This window comes from Harpia harpyja, chromosome 6, assembly GCF_026419915.1.
Source record: "Harpia harpyja isolate bHarHar1 chromosome 6, bHarHar1 primary haplotype, whole genome shotgun sequence".
In the NCBI taxonomy this organism is placed as follows: Eukaryota; Metazoa; Chordata; class Aves; order Accipitriformes; family Accipitridae; genus Harpia; species Harpia harpyja.
Genome location: NC_068945.1, coordinates 28,828,234 through 28,849,505, shown reverse-complemented (window position 1 = coordinate 28,849,505; position 21,272 = coordinate 28,828,234). Strand labels below are relative to the sequence as shown.

The window sequence follows — 21,272 nt, the reverse complement described above, 5'->3', positions numbered from 1 at the left end:
CGTGCGCATGCGCGGCATCCGGGCGGCGGCGCGCAGCGCGCCGGGGGCTGTAGGCCGCGGCGGGGCCGGCCGGGAGCCGGAGAGGACGGGGCGGCGGGACACGCCGCACGAAGGGGCTTCTCGGCCACGGTGACAGGCGCTGAGCCCCCCGACGCAGAAGAGGGGGCGGGAGGCTGCGAGAAGGGCGGCGGCGATAGCTTCTGTACCGGCCTGGCAGCAGGCAGCGGCGGTCCCGTCCGCCACCCTCGCCGTTACGGCGGGTGAAGCACCAGCGACCGGGAAACAAACCTGTTCTGCTCGGCGAGACGCTGAGAAGCTGCTCGGTTCTTTTCCGTCGTTCAAGGTCTAGGTGAATTTCTCCTCCGAGCGGGGCGCTGACCCACCGCTGCTTTTACTGGTGGCATCCATCGCAGGGACGCGTACTGGGATGAACTGGAAGAGCGATCCAGCCTCGCCAGGTAGTCAAGAGCCGCTTCCGAAGAGCTGCTTGGTGACCTGCTCCCAACCGCCAAGGAGATGGGGGAACTACATCTCTGGCTGGTGCCTCCGCCAACTCCGCTGGAGGAAAGAGTACGAGGTCCCAAACCAAGCTCTTCCGAAGAGAAGTCTCCGGAAGGATTTGCGTACCGTGCCACGGTTTTCTAGGAGGGTGATGTTTTCCCATGCCACTGTTACTCTTTTTAAACTTTCCAGGAAAACAGGTCCAATGCCTCACAGCTGGCAGCCTCTACCTAGCACAAAGATTTATTTCTGGATGATGAGAAAAAGATACGTTAGCTGTTCCTTTTCTCTGTACAGGGTTGGTTGTTTTTAATCCCACCAAGAAGAAGGAAAGAGGACCAAAAAAGGAGGAGTTCCGCATCTATCTGTTTTCTTTCTTGGCTATCCATTTGACTAATAATTTGAAAATTGCCAGTGTTCAATTAGAGTTATCCTTTTCAAACAGATGGCAAATTAACTGTTAATAGCATGAGCAGGCAAAATATTTTGAACACCATAAAACTCACAAATCTTTGAGACATTTGGAATGCCATAGTCTAGAGGCAAGGTAAAGCCAGAGCAATCTAGATGAGGGGAGATCATGGCCTGAAGCTTCCCACTTCTCTGACTACTTAATACAGACAAGCCTCATTAAAACATACTGTATTTTGAAATCCTCTTTAAACAATGATGGCCTCAAAGAGAGCAGGTAGCTTCTTTCAATTAGTTTCTGCTTTTCTTAATTCTCTCCAGCAATCACACATGAAAAAATAATCAATTAATTCTGATCATGTCACCTCTGAGAGTCTGAATAAATAACAGAGGAAAGAGGGAGCTTTTTATTGCACTCAAGCAAAAGAAATGGGCTGTATTGTAACAACACTGGAAGAAGAGGTAAGGGAATCATTCCAGTTTAAGTCAAAGGGAGAAGAGTTTGGTCCAGTACTGAATGTCCAGTAAAGCACAGACATTACAAACAGAACATTCAGGGTCAGAAATAAGACCAAAGCTCTTGAATTTCTCTGGTATCCAGTGAATTCCAACATCTTTTTTCTTTCCTTATCAGACAAAACTTAATTGCAGTAGAGAATGACTTTCACATGCCAGAGTCCACCTGCCATTCAGTATCAAGCACCTACAGCAAAGGACCTGGAAAAGTAAATCAGAACAGCTGGTTCCTAACCCACACCTGCTGTAAATACAATGTTCAGAAGCTACAGAGCCACAGGTACAGTGTTAAACCAGCAAGGGAGCACTGAAGGACCACCAGTTTGATGAGCCAAGAAGTTCCATGGCCTCTCCCTTTCATTATTCCTAATTTTTTTGCCTGTTTGCTCCCTATATCACAGTACTCTGAAAGCCAGGACAACCTTTTATCATCTTTTGAGAAACCTGTGCAGAAAGTTTAAGAGCAGATGAATAAGATGGAAATGGGAGTGGGCTCAGTTCCCCTTATCCCTGCTCTTCAACAAGTCATACATGAATGTCAGGCAGCACCTGGCATTGCTCTTTAAACAGCTGGCTGTGCTCTGTAAGGGGCCAACAAAAGGTACCGTGATAAAGTTACCTTGTCACAATCAAGCATTTCTCCGTAACTCAGCACACAATAGATGGAGGCTTGATTAAACAGCAGACAAAGAATGAAAAGCCCATCTGGAATCAAGGTGGCTGTAAGCTCTGGGGGTTAAATATACTGTAGAGAAACAAAATAACGTGACACAGCAAACAGACCTGGTTCAATCAGGCTTTTATTACCTTCCTGTACCCACACACCTTTGCAGAATATATCTAAAGTGCCAGCTCAATTTTCCCACCCATCTTGCTTTGGTATGGAATCAGTGCTGGTCGAACCTCCTCCTTCAGGAACTTTGCCACCTGTTCAAGAAAGACAGGGAGGAGAAAATTAGCAAAAGAAAGGGTTCCCTTCTCCTCCCCATTCTGACCTGCTCGTCTCACTGGGGTCTCTGTTTCACAGAGACACCTAGCAGTCTGATATGTCCAGGGGCAAAAACGTGAAGCCCGCAAGGAAAGCCAAGGAAGCCAAAAGAGAGAAATGTGTCTGCCTTAGTAGTATGGGCAGAGGTACATGATGTGTACACTCTCAAGCACACAGGAGTATGCAGGATTAAACAACACATTGCATTACAACCTGTAACGCCCGTAGCCTCTTTCCACTACTTTACCTGCTGAGGAGCACGTCCAGTGAAGGAGGAGGGATCCAACAGGCTTTCAAGTTGTTTATGGATAGGGCTGAAGTAAGGATCAGCGCGGACACGGTCAATGAAGTCATTATCACCCCCTTCCTGTTTCACAACAGCAGCTGCTTGCTGGGAGAGAACACGAATCTTCTCATGGCAATCCTGTAGCAGCAGGGGGAAGAGGAGGGGAAAAGAAAAAAGTCTTTCCATTGCTACTGACAGCACAGGTTCATCCTGCTAACTTGTGCTGGAGGGAGAAAAAGATCAAAGCGTACTGCACTGGACAGCATACAAATGAGACGCAGCTTGGACTGCTGTGTCTCATATACCACTATATTAAAACAAGATTTTCTTCATCCTTCCACATCCACCCTTTGAGGCTAAAACAGTCTGAATGACAGATACGTTCCCTGTTGAATTATACCGCAATCTTACAACACCGGAGTCCTTTACATTTCCTCAAACTCCCCAAATACTCTTAGGAGTCACTACAGGGATTTTTTCAGTTGTTCTATTCCCTACTGGCATGATTTTTCCAAAGACAGACTATAGTAGCTGTTCCCAAAATATTCTATGAACTGTAATAAAGGAATTCCTTATTCACCACTAATCATCCCCTGTATGGAACATCTTGGGAGCACAACAATGTAAAACCTCTACAGGTTTGGAAAAGGGAAAAGAACCTGTCTAACTTAACGAGCAGTGAGACTATGTAAACCATGGCTTACATAAGGACAGACTGAAGGGAAAACAACCCTTACAAACCTGAGGGCCTTAAGACATTCTCTCCCCAATAACCCTCACATGACACTAAGACTGGCAAAACCCTTATAACAATTTTTCTGAAACACTTCCTAATCCCTCGATTTCCTATGGAATCAATCTGTAAAAACAAGGGAACCCAACTGTAGTCAGGGACCATCTGCAAAATCAGATGCTGCCTTGCTGGCCCTAAAATACAGCCATGTGGTTGCATTTACAGCCATGTAAGAATCTTCTCCTCACATGTATTATCCTTGATCTATCTTCAGCTAGGAGGAAAATTACCTCCTGTTCCTTGTTTCCTCCATGCAAAGGCCATCTTGCTCCAGCACTGACCTGCCTCAGGTTAACAGATCTGTCTTCTGGATCTTTAGGGGAGGGAGCTGTTCAGTGGTGGGGACAGGAAGTGAGTTTCTATGCTATGAGGTAGGAAAGCTTAGAAAACGTGCTGTTCTGGAGTTCCCAGCACATGAAAACAGAAACAGAACATACTAATGTGAATAAGAACAGATTTTATAAGTGTACTAATCTCTATAGATTTGTAATTAAACAGCACCAGAAAGAAGGCAGGCCGGTAACAAACACAAATTAAATTCACTCTTCAATCTAATCAAAATAGAGAGGACTGTTTAGGTAAGTATGGGATACTTTAGAAAGAGAACCAGCTGAAAAGATAATGAAACTTATTCACATGATCTGACCCTTAATAAGTTTAGTTAGGAAGCTTACTGACTGAGCCTGTGACAAACATCAGACACACATGGGGGAAAAAAAAAAAAAAAAAAAGGAAAAAGGATTTTTCCTGGCTAACATCACAGGTGAGTTGCCAGAAGTGTTTCAGAGAACTAGAACCACATATCCTACTCAAAGCTTCTAGCAAACCCTTCCGCTATTACTATCTTGCAAGTTTAACTTCTGTCCCTGATGTAGAAATAATCATAGAAGGAAAAATTACTATTTTCTAATCTATCTATCACTATCACTAAAGGTAAGTGAAAATAAGCTGTTTTATTAAGATACAAATTTGATTATCAGTTTTAAACTGAATTGTGAAATTAAATGATAAGGAAATATAATCTAATTGTCTCTGGATTTATTTACTAAGGAAAACATTTCATTTCAATTTGCTTGAACACAGAAAACTGAATGAAGGACCATAAATTAGGGAAGAGTGCCACATGAATGAATGGTTCAGAATGGTCTCACTTGCTTTTTTGTTAACAGCACTGATTCATTCTCTTAATTTATAAGGTAGCCAACTGCCAACACGTTCCATTTAAAGAAGCCCGGTCTGTGTTCCAAGTTCCTTCAAACATTTACAAAAGGAAAACGCCTACTAGTATCTAATATAAAAATAGGTCTTCCTCTTCTCCAGCACAGCCAGCCAGATTAGCTCAAACACACAGTGTTCCTAACAGTAAATACAGATCTCCACAACTGCTCTCTCCTCAGAGAGCAGCGTCTGGCTTTGCAGCACCAGTGTAATATTAATAACTCTGTGGGAGTAGGTGGAGAACAAAGAAAGGTGAGATGGTCAGGACAAGAGCCCAGGTACTTTTGTTTCTCAGGAGTGAAATGCCAGGCAGTGAACAAAGGTATTTTTGACTGCATTAGTACCTGACGATTGCCCCCTGCTGTCACCATCGCCATGATTATATTCTCTGTGGCCATGAACGGCAGCTCCTGCCGGATCCTCCTCTCAATCACCTTAAGCAAAACAAAACAAACGAAACAGAAAAAAGAAACAGCATTACAGCAATTCTGTAGACAACTGGGACTCTCAGTGCAGTTTTCCTCTCCCTTCGAATCTCTAAGACTGGACAATGATGCAAAGATAATTTCTCTTTTTGAACGTAGCTATGGAAATCCGGGTATTGAGGCTGATAATACTTAGCATCTGTATCTTGTCAGGGACATTACTGTGGAAAAGATGTCCAATGAATTTTTTTTTTTAACCTGGAGATAAGTTACAGGACTGTACAAGATCTGCCTTGACAGTATCTTTTGGCAGTAAGTTCTACAGATCCGTTGTGTAGTTCAGGGAAAAATATCCTTTTTGAGAAATTTTTAATTTACTACTTTTTGGCTTCAACAAGTACCCTTTCATGCCTGTCCTGCAAACAGTGAGAATATACTGAGAACGGAGAGCAAAATTCAGAGACTGTTTGAACTAACAGATAAAAATGTAATCCTTTGAGTGGGAGGATTTTTACACACTTTGGCACAGCTGCAGCATTATCAAGGATGAAACACTGCACACATTATCTCCTGCTTTACCTTTGGATAGACCACAAGTCCCTCGGAGATATTCTGCAGTGTACTCAGAATGATGTCAGCTGTGAGGAAAGCCTCAGCCAGACACACGCGCCTATGAAACACATACCCAGGGCCCCAGTTAGCAATAAAGGCCATGTTCCAGTTTACCTCAGATCCAGCTCTTTAGTTTCTGTAAATAATGCCATAAATAGCATCACTGTGGCCCTAAAGCTGGAACTGTTCTCCTTACAGGTGCTGATTGTCGCTTAAAGGTCACGACAAGGAAAGCTAAAGAACACCTTATAGCAGCTCTCAAACTGGGGAGACGGGAGGGTTTTGGGGTGTTTTTTTTTTGGTCAGTAGAGAAAGGGAGAGAGAGGAAGAGAAATGGTAAAGGCGCACATAGAAAGGTCCAAGATAATTCAATGATTACACAGCTAGGAAAGAGGGCAGCAATTTACAGAGCTAGCAAACACGAGAGACTATCTTCCCCATTTTCTGTGTTGATCTGTCTACTGATCCTACGTTCCAGGAGTAAGACGTGCTGCACTGTCGTGCTGTGCCTGCCTGTGCTTAGTGGGGAACTTTCAAAGTGATCCATGCATCTGGTGGAGGCTCCCTCCAAGAGACCAGCTCCTGGTCACAAAGGAGGCTCCTGACAAAAAAGAATGACAAAAAGGAAAGGAAGGAAAGGAGGGAAAGGAGAGGAGTAATGGGGACTAAGCTGTATCAGACAAAAGGCTCTGTGTCACAGTGCAGCAATTACAGCATCACCCACCTGTGACAGCAGTGCCTGGCCCATTCTTAACTATGATCTTTTAAAATACACTAGTACTTGAACCTTGTGCTACATTTAAGGCCCTCAATTCTATCACACTGTCTTCAAAGGACTTTGCTGTTTTGTAGGTTGATTGCATTTTCTCTGGCTTGCTCTCCTTTCAAAACTATAGCTTTAACAAGAAAAATCCAAGGCACAGAATTTTTAAATTGGGTTATGAAGTGGACAAATGACCCTTTCTACGAGATGAGGTAAAAATAAAATTTGAAACACTCCAGTACATCTCTCAACACTGGGTAGCTATTGGGAAATACACACACCACATCAACCAGTATCCAATTTCTTAAATTTACATAGTTTTCTGCTGCCTATGCAGCTCTTTTCTTAACAAGACTAGCACCTGTGGAGTAAAGTCCTTTTGGGAAAAGACCTATGCTTTCATGAAATTTTATGCAGACGTTATGTTCGTGGAGACATTTTTAAAATAACATTCTCATCAACAATCTGAACACTAGTCTACAGCCAAAACTGCTGTTGTTTGTTGTTCCACAAGCCCCATATCTTAGAAATCTAAAGATCTACGGATATCTAAGATTCTAGGAGATTGAATTCAGCAACAGAAGACTACTTTGAAACTAAAACGTTTCAAAGGTAAATATGAGCTTTATGCAAATTTAGTACTAACTGGAAGATGGAAGCATTGAATTTGATTGCTGTAATTTACTTGAAAATAATTACAGATAACTTTTGCTCATCTCAAAATAGTCATAATGAAGAACCAGAAAACAAAGCAAAGCTTGCTGAGCAATATCTAAAAGACCCACACACATTTTCATGAAACATTACTTAAAAAAATAATGTTTGTGCTCTTTCTTTAGGATTTGAACTACTTGTAAAGATCAACACTTGACAAAGAGATGAAAATAAATTTCTTTAGATTATTTGGAACGTTAAGTGATTACAGATAAAATTGAATTATTCTTTAAGAAGTGAAGAGGAGCAGGATCAAAAAACACATTCAAAACAGAGAGGAAAATTTGAGAAATATGAGAACTGCTACGTTATGCTGTTGAAACAGGAAGACTACGAGAGCAATTTATTACCATGGCTTCTGCATCCCTCCCTCTCTCTGCTGGTTTACTTTTCAGAAGATCTTGAGGTTAAAAAAACCCTAACAGTATTCATCTGATCTTAAAGAGGAAAGCAGTTTGTAGTCTCTAGATTCTACTGAGACTGCCTTACATCAAGGTGGTAACTTGTGGTTTAAGTTTAAAAATAGTATTTTCTAAATACGTCAAAAGACCTTCCTGCACAAGACCTTCTGAAATTGCTGCATTGCACGATCTAAACAAACCTGTTGGCACTGTCATCCAACGTTCGCTCGAACCACTGCACAGAGGCTGTCTGGAGGGGATCCAGCACCAGAGTCATCAGGTGTCGAGCCAGGCTGCAGCAGCGTTCTGAACGCATTGGATTCCTCTTGTAAGGCATAGCACTCGAACCTGTGCAAGGAGAAAGAGTGATGGAAACAGGACATAGAAGTAGTGCATTCAGGAAGAAGAGATGAAGGTCCTCCCCCAGTTAAGAAATATGCGTCAGGAATCATGTTTTTGACTAAAGTCTCAAAACATGATGATTTTCTAAGGACAAAATGGAATAAAGAAAATGACGCCACCATGCTTCCCCTTCAGAATAGAAACATCTAAATGGGGGGAGACAAAAAAGCGAGAAGGCATTTTGCAATTCTGAAAACAAGAAGTACTACCACATAAAAACAAATGGAATTAATTTTTAATGAAGTTTAGTGCCATCTCTCTAGGCTACCCACGGCAACTTTAGCAGTGTTCAAGACCCCATCTGAAGGACAATGTTATTGGGCAAAGTCAGGTACTTATACAGCTGCCTGTTGCTCTGGTGAATGGATATCAAAACGAACGTAGAATGATTCAAGTAACAAATACGACTAAGGCTTAGTTTGCCGATTCAATCCTACGCAACTATTTAGGGTGCCTGCCTGAACTTTCTTCCAGCCAAGAGCCAAAACTCTACGTTTCCTTCTCCCCTTCTACCAATGTCACAGTCACATCACTGGTATTCTTCCAGCAAGGGTCCAGCCTAGTTTCGTTGTTCCAAATTTGTCTGTTTATAAAGACCAAAATGCTGAGTCAAGCTGAAAACCTACAGCTCCAGTTAGCTTCACAAGAAATGGAAAACACTTTAAGTACTCCTCAGACCCAAGTCTTCCTCTGTGGGGAATACGTGACTGCTTCTGCTCTCCCCCCAAACCCAGGAAGTGCAGAAATACAAATCTGATTTTAATTACTTACTATCCAGAAATCTTTGCGTAAAGGGCATTTTTTTTTTTCCTTTAAAAAGGACTCAAAATACTAACAATGTCAAACCTCAGTTAATTTAAAGCAACTTCTGTCAGTAACATTTCAAAGTTTGCTTAAAAGGCTGCACCAGCATAAATGAAAAGATACATACAGCGGTCCAAGAAATGTCTCACATCCCTTACCAATCTGGTCTTTCTCAAAAGGCTCCTCTATCTCCTTTAGGTTGGCCAAAAGACGAATGTCAGTACAAATCTAGAAAAAAAGCCCAAGAAATTAACAAACAGAACCAAACTAACACACACCAATACATACTCCTATTAGTGTTCTTGGAGAAGTGTTTGCGTCTGTGTCCGAGAAGTAAATTTGGGAGACAGTGAAAAATTTGACAAAAAAATTGACACTGCAATCATACTTCCTGGCCTAAAAATCCCAGTCAAGAAAGCAGAAGGAAAAAAGATTCCCACTGTATTAGAATAGAACAGGAATCTGAGAAAGGTAAATGCTTGCAGGGAATGAAATAGGTACCAGGAGGGAACAGTGAAAATGCATAACAAAACTACACAGTGATTTGTGATTACTGAACCAGCCAGCCCACAAAACTAAACCAGAAGAAAATACCACAGATCACTTTAGCCCAAGAGGAGGAGGAGGGAGGGAACAGAAATAAATCAATGAAAAGAATCCACAAGGACAGAGAGAATAACACCATTATCAGAGAAGCAATTAACTAGGAGCAAACGGTGAAATTTAAAAACTTGTACACCACTAGGAAAGACATTTACTCTAATTGGATCAATTTAGCATAGATTAGATTAGTATCTGGTGTGGGATTTGTTAACCCATCTCAGAATCTGCTCAGTAAACTCGCTTTATTTGCCACTGGTCTTAAGATCTTTGAGGTTTGATTACTAGGCATGTACCCAGTGGTGAATTTACATGATCACAAAGAGAACAGCTGAACAAGGAACACCAATTAATATTTCTTGAGAAGAGCATCCTGCACCATGAGCACCTTCTCTTCAAGATCTAAAATGTTTCCCCCTCTTCCCAAAGTATACAAATAGGGCACTCACCTTGTGTATAGATGCCCCAAGACTGGCCAGCACAGACAGGACTTCAATATCCACCTTGCGACTATAGGTCTGCCCTGTGACCATATAAGCCCTAAAAATAAGCACAGGAGTTGAGTGCTCCAGACAGATACAGTGGTACTGCAAGGCTTTGAGCAAGGACTGACATGGCTCTTAAAGTGGAGGGTTGTCATTCTGCCCTGACGAGAACAACTTTGGATTCAGGCTGTCAATTTTTGAGCATGCACATGGGAGAGAGAAAAATGGAGGAAAAACAGACAGCTGTGCTTTGACAGGGAGACAAGTAGAAGTGTCCTATTGAGGAGGTGAAGTTTCCTGGGGGAAGCTGCAACTGGGAATGGAAGATGGCAAGGGGAGATAAGTCAACAGCAGCAGAGATGTCAGTTTAGCAGCTAGGGGAATCTGGGCCAACACGGACAGCAGGAGTCACACTTTGCTAACACCAAACATAGATGACTAAGTATGCTTGTTACATACCGTTTAAATCCTGCCTTTGCAGTCACTAATCTGTCCAGCTCTTCAACCTCAGGGTAAAGAAAAAAAACAAAACAAAGAGAGCTCAGAATGCAACAACTCAGGAAGGTCAGCAACAGTAAAAAGGGTCCTTTGCTTTTCTCAGTTTACTGTCAACAAACGTTTTACTTGCTGGGAAGCACGCCCTCCCCAAATTCTGCTCACTTTCACCCAGGACCTTGTCAGTGGGCCTCAGAGGGATCACAGTGCCCTTGTGAATTTGATGCCAGAATCTCCATATTCCCCCAAACAGAACAGCATTCCAGAGGGGAGAATTGCCAAGACTGCAAGTCTACACCCTGGGCTGTCTGACTTACTTTACTATGGTCTCCCTCAAAGAGCTGCAAGAAGCTGGCTTGAGTGCCAGTGGTGCCTTTTACACCCCGAAAGCGCAGGTCATCCCGAGCCCGCTCCAGGTTCTGCAGGTCCATGCACAAGTCCTGAATCCACAAGCAGCAGCGTTTCCCCACGGTGGTGAGCTGTGCAGGTCTGAAGACAACCAAGAACAGAATGTGACTCATTGACAATTTGCACAGTAACTCCCCAAAGACCACACTTTGCAGGCTGGTCTCTCTGACTCCTCTGAGCAGAAATTAAAAGGATCTGGCTTATGCAGGAAGATGTAACAGCACACATGTATCACCAGTAAACGGTACGGAGGATGTGATCATTCTTTTCAGCAATTAGATGTAATTACAGCAAGAGAAAACAGTCATTGTAGTTTCTGTACGCGTTAGGGGATGAAGAGATGTGAGAGCGGGTCTCCGCCGGCGTTTCCCTACTACAGCTTTTGAGAGTTTCTCCAAGAAAAGCGACCGCAGACCCACTCGTCAGACTACCTACAACGGGTTTACGGCGTTCTTCCAGAGCTCTGTCAAGCGGGAAACCCTCAATCGGGGCCGGTAACGGCACTTCGATCCCCGGGCCCGATCCCCGGGCTCCCGGACCGCTCCCGCGCCTCTGCTGGCGGAGGGCGCCCCCTGGCGGCGCGGGAGAGCAGCGGGGGGGAGCGGGGGGGTGCACCGATCGCCCCATCCCCGATTCCGCTCGCCCGGGGGTCACCCTGGCTAACCTATAGCCCTGGTGGGAGCTTCTCCGTGCGGAAACACCTGGGCGCACGCTGCGATCGTAACCGATTCCTCTACGGGACCGTTCCTTTTTATTTATAAAAACGTATTCCTCAGCCTCCGGGCAAACGTGCGGTAATTAACAATACCGTCAGCCAACATTTTTTGTAAGACCTCCACCGTGAAATAAGTATCTGCAAGCTTCGACCACACTGTCCCCCTGCAAACGCTTTGAGGAGAAAATGGGGCTGTGACGCAGAACCTGGAAGTTGAAATACTTCAAATTATCCACATGAACTCCAAGGACAACCTCTGTACTATTTCAAAAAAAGCATATGCACAAGAACAAGGTGCTCCTGATTAAGGTCAGACGTAAAAGGGAAGCACATAAGATGTGGAAGCAGGGACGGGAGATCCAGGAGGAATACAAAGAAACTGTCCAGCACTGCAGGGATGGGACCAGGAAAGCCAAAAGCCCACCCAGATGAACTTAGTGCGGGATGCGAAAGGCACCAGGAAAGGTCTCTGCCAGCACGTAAGCAGGAAAAGGGAAGGCTAGGGAAAACACAGACCTGTTCGTAAATGGGGCAGAGGCCCCACTGACGAAGGACACAGAAAAGACTGAGGTGTCAATGCCTCCTTCACCTTAGTTTTTATGATTTCACCTCACATATACTTCCTGAATCCTCCTTTGTACTCCTTCCAAAAGCCGAGATAAAACAGCCCAGAGAATACTACTCCGAAAAGCTGTAGGCAAAGAGGGACCTAGGACTAGAGCTGATTGAACTGACATGGCATATACAGCAAGACAACCAGAGAACTGACACAATGCTCTCACTCTCCTTTGGGAGAAATTTTAAAGTGCCAGACACTGAGTCTGACAAGACCTGTGCTTAATTTCCCTGCCTCCCGTGTTCCATATCACCGGGGCAGAAGATCCAGGCTTACCTCAAGGTGTACGGTTTAATGCCTCTGAAAGCAAACCGTCTTCATGAAGCAGCAGATTACTCCAACAACAGACTTATCCAGATGTCGTTGTCCTTTGACTCAGTAGTCTGCCTAAAAATATGCTATTCTATTCTGTTCTGTTCTATTCTATCCTATCCTATAAGCACTCAGTGTCAGAAGTGCTGCACAAGAAGTGTAAGTTTCCCAAGAGACAGGCAACAGTATCATCTTGTTAAACAGAAGAAATTGCTCCTGATTCTTCCCAGGGATCCATACAGGGATGTATGAAAACAGATGCATCCTGAATCATCACTTTAGAAGAAAGCTTCAGCTACAGTGGCAGAGTAGCTGTAGTAACCAGTAGTCAGTAACAGACCTTTCTAAGCTGCAGCTGAAACTAACTTAACTGACAGAAAAAACAAACATAAAGAAAATGTGACTGGAAGACAGGCTTACTGCAATTCCCAGCCATGCTTTTTGAAACAGCCCAGAATATACACATCCATGTTCGCCAGGAAGTCCTTATGAAGCTGTGTTAAAACAACTGCTGACAGCTAGTCAAAGCAACAGTTCAATTTCCTGAGACAAGTCTAGAGTTAGGCACGTACTCCTTTTCTGAACCACCAACAGTGTCTTAATGATGCCCAGCAGTACCAACTGCCACTGGTCAGAAATGGGAAAAAGAAGGATGAAAGAAAGCAGTTGCAGTTATTTAACCAAAGCACAGTCGACAAAATGAAAGCAAAGGCTGATGGCTACTTACTGGTAGTGAGTGAAGCCCAAAGTAGGCAGGTCAGCATACTTCTCGGCAAAGTCGGCCAGGCGGCTGATCACCCTTGCGAGCTGGTGGATGCAGGAAGGATAGCAAAGAAGCAGAATGAGAGAAAAAAAAAACAACAAACCAGCACAAGCTAGCATGCTTAAGCACAACAACATTGTGAGAAAAAGGGGAGAGAAACAACTGCGCGGTCCTTGAATACCCTCCCTCTAATTGTAGAATATGGTGTGTTTCATTTTTTCAGAGTGTGCACATTAATTCCTGCTTGCTACAAAACTCAAGCAAGAGATGATACAAGTGGTTGGACTTCAGCTTGAACTAGTCTAGTCCTCATGTCCAACCCAATCCTGCAGTTGGTTTATCCCCGGGTATTATTCCTGCAATTGGTCAGAAATAAAGCTGCTTTGAGTATAACTGACACATGTACAGTCCAGGGCAAACTGGGTGCCAAGACATTCAGGTCAGACAGACAACACTGCACTATACTCCCACCATATTTGACTGCAGAAAAATGTATTATATAGCTTCTTGAATGCTGACACATTCCTAGGAATACAGTTAAGGGAATGCCTAAGCTGACCCTGAAAGCAATACAGTTGTTCTCTGAAACTAGTACCTGTGGCACAGATAAACAAGGAGTTGCTTATAATTCCCATGGTGAGCAAAGAAGCTTTGGGAAAAGACATGAGAAAGGAAGGGAAGATAACTGTTCACATTCTTGAGAATAACCCAAACAGAGAGCTCCTCCTAGCTTCCCAGCAAGGCTTAGGAAAATCCAAGTTAAACACAGGCTTTTCACAGGACATCAGCACTGCCCACTTCCGAGACACTGTGCACAACCACCTTCTTACCTTGGGTAGCAGCAGGTTAAACCCATCACGGAGGACAATCAGATCCTGAAAGAAGCAAAGAAAGGAACTTTGGGCCATGCCTGAAGGACCAGACATAATGGCTTCTCTCAGAGAGGACACAGCTAATTAAAATACACTTTGTCCGCTCAAAAGTCTCTTAAAATGAAAGCTCAGCTTTCCTTCTTGTACCGGAACTTGCAGTGAACTTTCTTATGACAAAAATGCTGGGTCCATCATTGCTTCTTCTGTACTAGCCACAGAAAGTCACACTGGGCAGTAGAAGATCCATTTCCACTGACTGGGTATGAATGATTATTTTGAGATTCTCGGGATGCCCATGGAATGACAGACTAAATCATTCATCCCAAGTGGAAAATACAGGCACTGTAGGTAAAGACAGCACAGAAGTAAGTGGACTGATCAGGCAGCAGTCATCTTTACTCCTTCTTTTGAGACTGAGGTACAGCTAGGTGCAAGTGTCACAAGGAAGGTGGTATTACCCAAAAGCCAAACAGGCTTGCAAAGGAGCAAGTTAAAAAAATCACGCGGCAGGTTCTTGTACGACAAAAAGCGGTTGTGAAGTTGCAGTGACTTGGACAGGGGGGAACAGCAATATATACCAAGAAATTAGGCTTTAGTTTGCACTCGGTTTTAGACAGGTTTTTCACAAACATTTTACAGTTCTGTAGAATGGTGGTAATTCCTTTTTCACTTAAGACAGTTATCCATGCTCTTGGTCACTAAAAGCTTTATTTACCCTGAATTAATACCTGGGCTCAAAGCAGCAGTTGAAAGCTCATGGGCTGCACATATCAAAAGTGGCCTTGTTTTGTAAGTCACTGAACTCTTGTCCCGTCGGCGTAACCGACAGGTCACACGTTTCTGCATGCGTTTGCAACTCATGATTTCTTATCTCCTTGAATATTTAACGTGCAAGCAGAGTTTAGGGAACAGTTAGTTTCCAGACAGATCTTGCTTCATACCAGAAGAAAGAAGGCTAGGGAAGCTTGCCTTCCTGGGGTAGCTAGGACAAAGGGGAATTAACTTCAACAGTAAAACTAATAAAAGTGTCTGAAAAATCTATTTAATATTATTTTATAAAGAAAAGTTCATAAAGAGCTATCAAGTAAGCAACTGTAGCTGTGTTTCGCCCAGCTCTGCAGGCAGGAAACTGAAAATATTATATTACCGTATTATCCCCTACGTAACAGGAAGTTGCTCCAAGGTGAATGATGGCTGCAGCTTTTGGACAGCAGTGGGCAAAGGTGTGAACGTGGGCCATGACATCGTGACGAAGCTTCTTCTCTTCCTCCGCTGCCATCTTGAAGTCAATGTTGTCCAGGTTTGCTTCCATCTCCTGTATCTGCTCATCTGTGATAGGAAGCCCAAGTGACTGCAAGGGGAAAAGAACTTTCTATTTCTTTTTTTTCTTTAAGAGACAACCCAAACTGAGACAGAAGTTGTTTAGATAATGTACTCCCATAGGACATCTCACAGAAGCATGGCAATTTAGCATAATCAAGAGCTGTAACAGCAAATGCTTTCATTTGAGGGTTGTCCAACCTTTTCCAATAGGATAGGACAGTGTTCACGCTTAGATGTTCCTCTTGGGCTTCGTACTTTCCTCAATCGTGTAACATCCCTGTGACAACTACAAAAATTAGACACGTGGGGAAAAGTGATATAAAAACAGTATAGTTTTAACTTCTTTTAATGAAATTTACCCTTTGGGTGGGTACAATCCAGCTACCATATGACAGGATAGCTTGTGGCAGGAAGAACTCTTTGGAGCACAACTAGACCTACACGAGTGTTAAACAGTGGGCTTAGAACATATGGAAAGGTACGTATGTTTGAACCTTTCCAAAAGTCCTGAAGTACTTCATCTCAGTCTGAATCTGGAAGCTTGGGAAATGAGTTACTTGATCTGGAAGCAGGAGATAAATGCTCCTAGTCCACGTTCAAAAATATTTGCTAAACCTTTTCAGCAAGCTGACTTAAAAACAGAGTAGGGTATCAAACCACAGAATTACACACTGGTATAACTCTTGCACAGCTCTATACTTGCACAAGCTAACTAAGCTGAGAAAAATGTCTTTTCCTGATACTGAGAGTTTAAAAGCCTTGGCATTACTGCCTTTTCCAAATTAAAATACTATTGTCTTGTGCATTAGTAATTAGAAGTCACCAGCCAGGAACCTTCAAGGACACAAAGTATTTCAAAAGTTGGTTCTGTTCAGAATCAAACTGACTGAAAAAATGTTTTGCAGATATGGAATCTGGAACTAGAGAAGACAGCAAGTAAAGCCGATGTGTCTTCAAGGTCCTCGACAGATAATTAGTACCCACACAACTTAAAACATGATGCTACAAGTGTATACGCAGCCATGAGTGTCCAGACAAATGAGGAAAAGCACCTGGCCCCAGACTGCTGTCTTTGAGATGTATCAATACAGACCATAACTGCCTGAAAGCACACAGGCAACTCAGCAGGCAATACACTCTTGTGCCAAGATTAAAATCTCAGGCCTTGTTCGTACATCCATGATCTGCTGGGAAAAGCTGACCACAGTATGCAGTCATTGACAGCCATACGGAGAGTAAAGAAACAATCCCCAAGAAATGGGACCAGTTGTCATAGGAATACATGCAGGGTAGGGTAGTGCCAAGGCAAATGCTGTTCTCATGTGTCCACAAACATCACGAGGCCTCTTCCTTATCAGTTTTTGCAGATACTGACAGTACATCAGGAAGAAAGCAATCGAATGTCCTTCAAACCCGTCTACCTAAGAAAACCAACTCAGAAAACTACTCGAGGGAGAACAGAGGGTTTTCTCCAGAGCGCTACAGGTCAGTGATGTGCTCTCTGGATTGTGCTTTTAAGGCGTCATTCCTCCGAGGCTGTTCCAATACTTTGATATGCCACCCTAACAACTATGACTGTTCATTCAGCAGCAGAGCAGAGCAGGCAGATGACACGGAACATCTCCTGTAAATAGAATGAGAACACTGGGCTGCTCATCTAATAAAGAACATACGACAGAAAAACAATGAAACTTAAATTGGACAAAAAAAATAGATTTGAGGACTACCATAGGCTCTTATAAGAGAGAAAACATTCAGATTTCACGTGCAAAACATTTTATTAGTCAGTTTGATGCTGCAGGACGTCAAAGCTACTTCTACAAGACGGAAGAGCTCCATGAAATTTGTACTTGACTTTCAAATAACATATTGTTTAGGTCAAGACCTCAAGATTAAAAAAAACCCCAAACAATGAGGCGTTAATAGAAGTATCATAATACAAATGAATTTATGCTAAAAAAAAATAAACTGGAATTTTGGGATGGGTATAAACTCACATGCTTCAGCTCTTAACCCAAACTTTAACTACTGTCAGTTGGGAAAAGATTAGTTTAAGGAGCTCTCTCTTATTAATCACACGCTTTGCCGAGTCTCCTGTTTCAAACTCCTGATGTTGCCTGCTGTAAGGAACAAAATACCAACCGTAAAGGTTTTCTGTCGAATCCAGTTTCCAGTGAAATAATTTTTCAGTTCTTATTTCACATATTCCAAGTGGACTACTCGAAAATTTCTCCCGGAAGTAGCGTGAATATTGAAACCATTTTCCCTGGCTCTGTGCTTTACCTAAAACTTCCTTGCTAAACTGTGTGTCCCCTCTTTTACTACTTCCCTGCAGCTTCCAGAAAACCTACGGTTAGATCTTAATATTGTGATGTACTACAAAACAGGAATAAGTATTGCCCATAGTTCATTCATTACTTTTTTTTTTAAATGTACCCCAGAATAAATATCATGTATCTTCAATAAGAATTACTGGAGAAGCAATAGATAAATGGCTTGAAAGTGAGGCTAAGTACTGGAGTGAACATTGCCCATAGTTCATTCATTACTTTTTTTTTATAAAATGTATGGGAAAAAGAAATACTATGTATCTTCAATAAGGAACCTGAGGAAACTGATTATATCTGTAACTAACTGATCACTGACAGAGCTAACAGGTGCTGAAAGTAGCTGACTCTTCCTCTTTCAGTCCAGAGCTGACATCAGAAGACAAGCTCCTCTGGAACTAGGAGACAGATAAAAATAGTAGTCTCCCTCATCCCACTATGAAAAGGGTGCTCAGGAAATTGCAAGATCTGTCTCTGCTTTCTGGGAACAAAACTCTGCAGTGGCAATGTGAGGGAAAGCAAGGGTCAAGAGACAGGGGAACCCCAAGTTCAGGGCTTGGGAGCGGAAACCTAGAAGTCTCACCCTGGTTCTTTCAGCAGCTTGCTTTCTCCTATCAGACAAGTCATGTAAAGTGTTTTATTCTTGAACAGAAGAAAAAGCAACGATTATCTTCTGGAATTGATACAACAGTGTTTAAATAACCATTGAACATGCAAAGCTCCTTAAGCATGTGTTCTTGATATTGACACTTCCTATAGTGGATGACATTTACAGTCTGCTCACTCCAGCATCTCAACCGTGACAACACTTAGCATACAGTATTTCAGAAGGCAACTCCTATTTAATTAACACAGCTGTGTAATTACACCTGCAGCTTCTAAAACCTCACGTTCGGTGCAGCACACTATCGGTGAGGCTGCTGTAGTGGTATGATCCTTGAATGGAGAAGGAACATGTTAACAACACTGTGCGCTGCTTGTTCATTCTCCAGCATGGTGCTTCTCTGCCCTTATGCTAAGAGTAACAGCCAGACCTTGTGCTTGGATTGCTTCCTAACAACCCCAGTACCTCGAGAACGGAAACTGAAGGACTCTGTACAAAACAAATGGGCAACTGTTGAGTCTGAAAGCTAAAGCTACCCTGTCAGAAGGCAGGGTGGTTTTGTGGGTTTTTTTCTTTTTTGGGAACATATTACAGCTTTTTCACTATCAAAAACCTGATACGAGTCTTCCTCTCAGTCACAAGGAATCAAGTTAGTGCATCCTAAAAACTGACTGTCTCAACAAAGAAGTAATAGTAGGCTGTACGCATTACCCCCAATAGGGACAAAATTCAAAGAAAGAAGGTTTAGCTTAAACTACATTTTAAAAACGTTAACTCTATGGAATCTGCTAACACAACAGCTTGCAATCACATGGACGTGCTCTCAGTCACCACCTCCTAACAGCTGAATTGACACCAATCTTTTGTGCTATCAGGTTTTTTTTGCAGCACTCGGCCTGTCAGAAACGTCATAAGCATTTCTGGGCTAACTGTTCCGTGCGCTTTGGCCAAAAGTGAACTTCTCTCAGAAACAAGGGCTGCCTATCTAAAAACAACTGGCTGCAGATGCGTGGGGTGGTCCGGCTGGCACAGACTGACCGCGATCGGATTGAACGAGAGCAGGTCTCATCAGTCACACCTCCTGAAAAGTAAACATCCAAGCGCTTCAGAAGGACACCGGTGTTTGCTCAGCGGGCAATCTCCCCCCCACACCCCCCCCTGCTTAGCAAAGCTTTTACAAAACTAATTTCGCAGAGGGGGAGGGTGTGAGACAAGAAGAGGCGATTTGCTGAGGGATGACAGGTACCTGGCGGATTGTGTACGAAGAGTTGTGTAAAACTGGGCTTGCACACACTCCCCCCCGCCCCGAAACAGGCGAAGGGGCCCCCGAAGGTTGCCAGGGTCGGCTTTCTCCCGCTCGCCCCGGGGCAGAGCCAGGCCGCTGCTCCGTCTCCTCTCCCGAGGCAGGGCAGCTCCGGGAAGGCGCGGCGGGCCCTCACTGCCGCTTCCCGCGCAAAGCACCGGGGCGGCGGCCAGCCGCTCCGCCGGCCGCCCCTCGGCACCCGCCGGTAACCGGCTCTCCCCCGCCAGAGACCCCCTCAGGGAAGCGGGACAGGGTGGCGAAGAGGCTCCGCCACGACAGTTCTCCACACGCCGCGGTCCCGGCCCTCCGCCCTCCCCTCAGCGGCCCCGTCCCGCCGTTACCTTCTCAGCCTGGGCGAGGTAGAGCCAGAGACGGCGCCAGGTCCCGAACTTCTTCCTCTCGCTGAAGTTGAAGCCCATCTCGGCGCTGGCGTACCGCGACACGAGCGGAGAGCGATACCGCGCCAGGGCGTCCTCCTCGGCGCCGGGGGTCGCCATGGCAGCGGCGGGCGCCGAGCGAAGGAGCGATCGCGGCCGCCCGCGGCCGGGGATAAGGGGCGGGCGGCAGCCCCGCCCCGCCGTCGCGAAGAGCGCCCCGCCCCCGGCGCGGAAGACGGCGGCGCCCCCTGGCAGGAGGAGGCCGCGCCGGGGGTGAAGGGCACAAGATGGCGGCGGGAAGAAACGTGCAGAAAACCACGAGCGTTAAATGCTTAGCAGCCAAACACATTTATTAGTCTTTTTCTTTTTTTTTTCTTTTTTTTTTTCCAGGAACCCAAAAATAGTTTGTAGTTATAATGTAAGCAACTGAGTTGCACATAATACAATCATATCTTTCAAAAAATAAAAATAAAATAAAAACAAAAAAAAGCTGTTTAAAAGCCCCCCAAAAAACCTTCAGAAAACTTATATAAGTATTACACCATCTCTCAGTTTCAATGAAATGACGACGACTTAATTCCTTATTACTCTTAACTTGTCACACTCCAATAAAACATCACCCTTGTGTTTTTCTTTTTTTTTTTTCTTTTTTTCTTTTTTTTCTCTAAATCCAGCATGAGAAATACAGTACCTGCTATGGCAAAAATACACATAAAATGCAACATTTCAGCTTATTTGTACATTAGTAGAGTTTAAACATTTTATTGTTGGTTTTTTTTTCTTTTTAAGTGAACCAGTGATTTTAAGTACCACTATACTAAAAGTAAAATAAAAATATAGAAAAGGAGGAGAAGGGGGGCACAGCCAGCCATATGAGAGCACCTTCTAAAGTGCTGAGTTTCTGTGTCCATGGAAAACCCTTAGGAAGTTCAAACGCCTGTGAGCGTACAGGATGGAAATGAAGATGAAACCCAGGTATGCAAGACATTGTGTCATCTCCTCTACACTCCCCCCATTTGTCCTGTATCTTTCTTTACTGCACACTAGAGAAGGAGGGGAGAAACCAGAGCTATGATAAGAGTTTAGTGAAGGAAGCCATTTCAAGTATAAGAAAAAAAAAAACCACTTATAGGTAACTTGCAAATAGCATCAATATACACACAGCCACTGTTTTTATTATTACAATGTCTGCTTCTGGGGGACAGTGTTTCAGGCAAGAGGACTTTAGCTGTACCTTC

The 21,272-nt window shown here is 43.8% G+C and overlaps 1 protein-coding gene across 1 annotated transcript; it reads right to left on the bottom strand.

Moving 5' to 3' along the window:
- Nucleotides 1-2,210: 2,210 nt before the first annotated feature.
- On the bottom strand, nt 2,211-20,195 carry ADSL (adenylosuccinate lyase). The gene is made up of 13 exons (XM_052790788.1): nt 19,999-20,195; nt 15,248-15,451; nt 14,059-14,103; nt 13,193-13,272; nt 10,732-10,903; nt 10,379-10,425; nt 9,884-9,974; nt 8,993-9,062; nt 7,829-7,976; nt 5,718-5,808; nt 5,058-5,147; nt 2,664-2,840; nt 2,211-2,355 (listed from the first exon to the last, which is right to left on the bottom strand). The coding sequence occupies exons 1-13, from the start codon at nt 20,152-20,154 to the stop codon at nt 2,269-2,271; spliced, it is 1,458 nt and encodes a 485-aa protein (XP_052646748.1). The 5' UTR covers nt 20,155-20,195; the 3' UTR covers nt 2,211-2,268.
- Nucleotides 20,196-21,272: the final 1,077 nt, after the last annotated feature.

Coding starts and splice junctions, on each gene's coding strand:
- ADSL (XM_052790788.1), bottom strand. CDS start 20,154: ATGGCGACCCCCGGCGCCGAGGAGGACGCCCTGGCGCGGTATCGCTCT. Junction 9,975..10,378: donor GCAAAGGCAGGATTTAAACG/GTATGTAACAAG, acceptor GCTTATTTTTAG/GGCTTATATGGTCACAGGGC. Junction 5,809..7,828: donor TTGGATGACAGTGCCAACAG/GTTTGTTTAGAT, acceptor TGTGTTTCATAG/GCGCGTGTGTCTGGCTGAGG.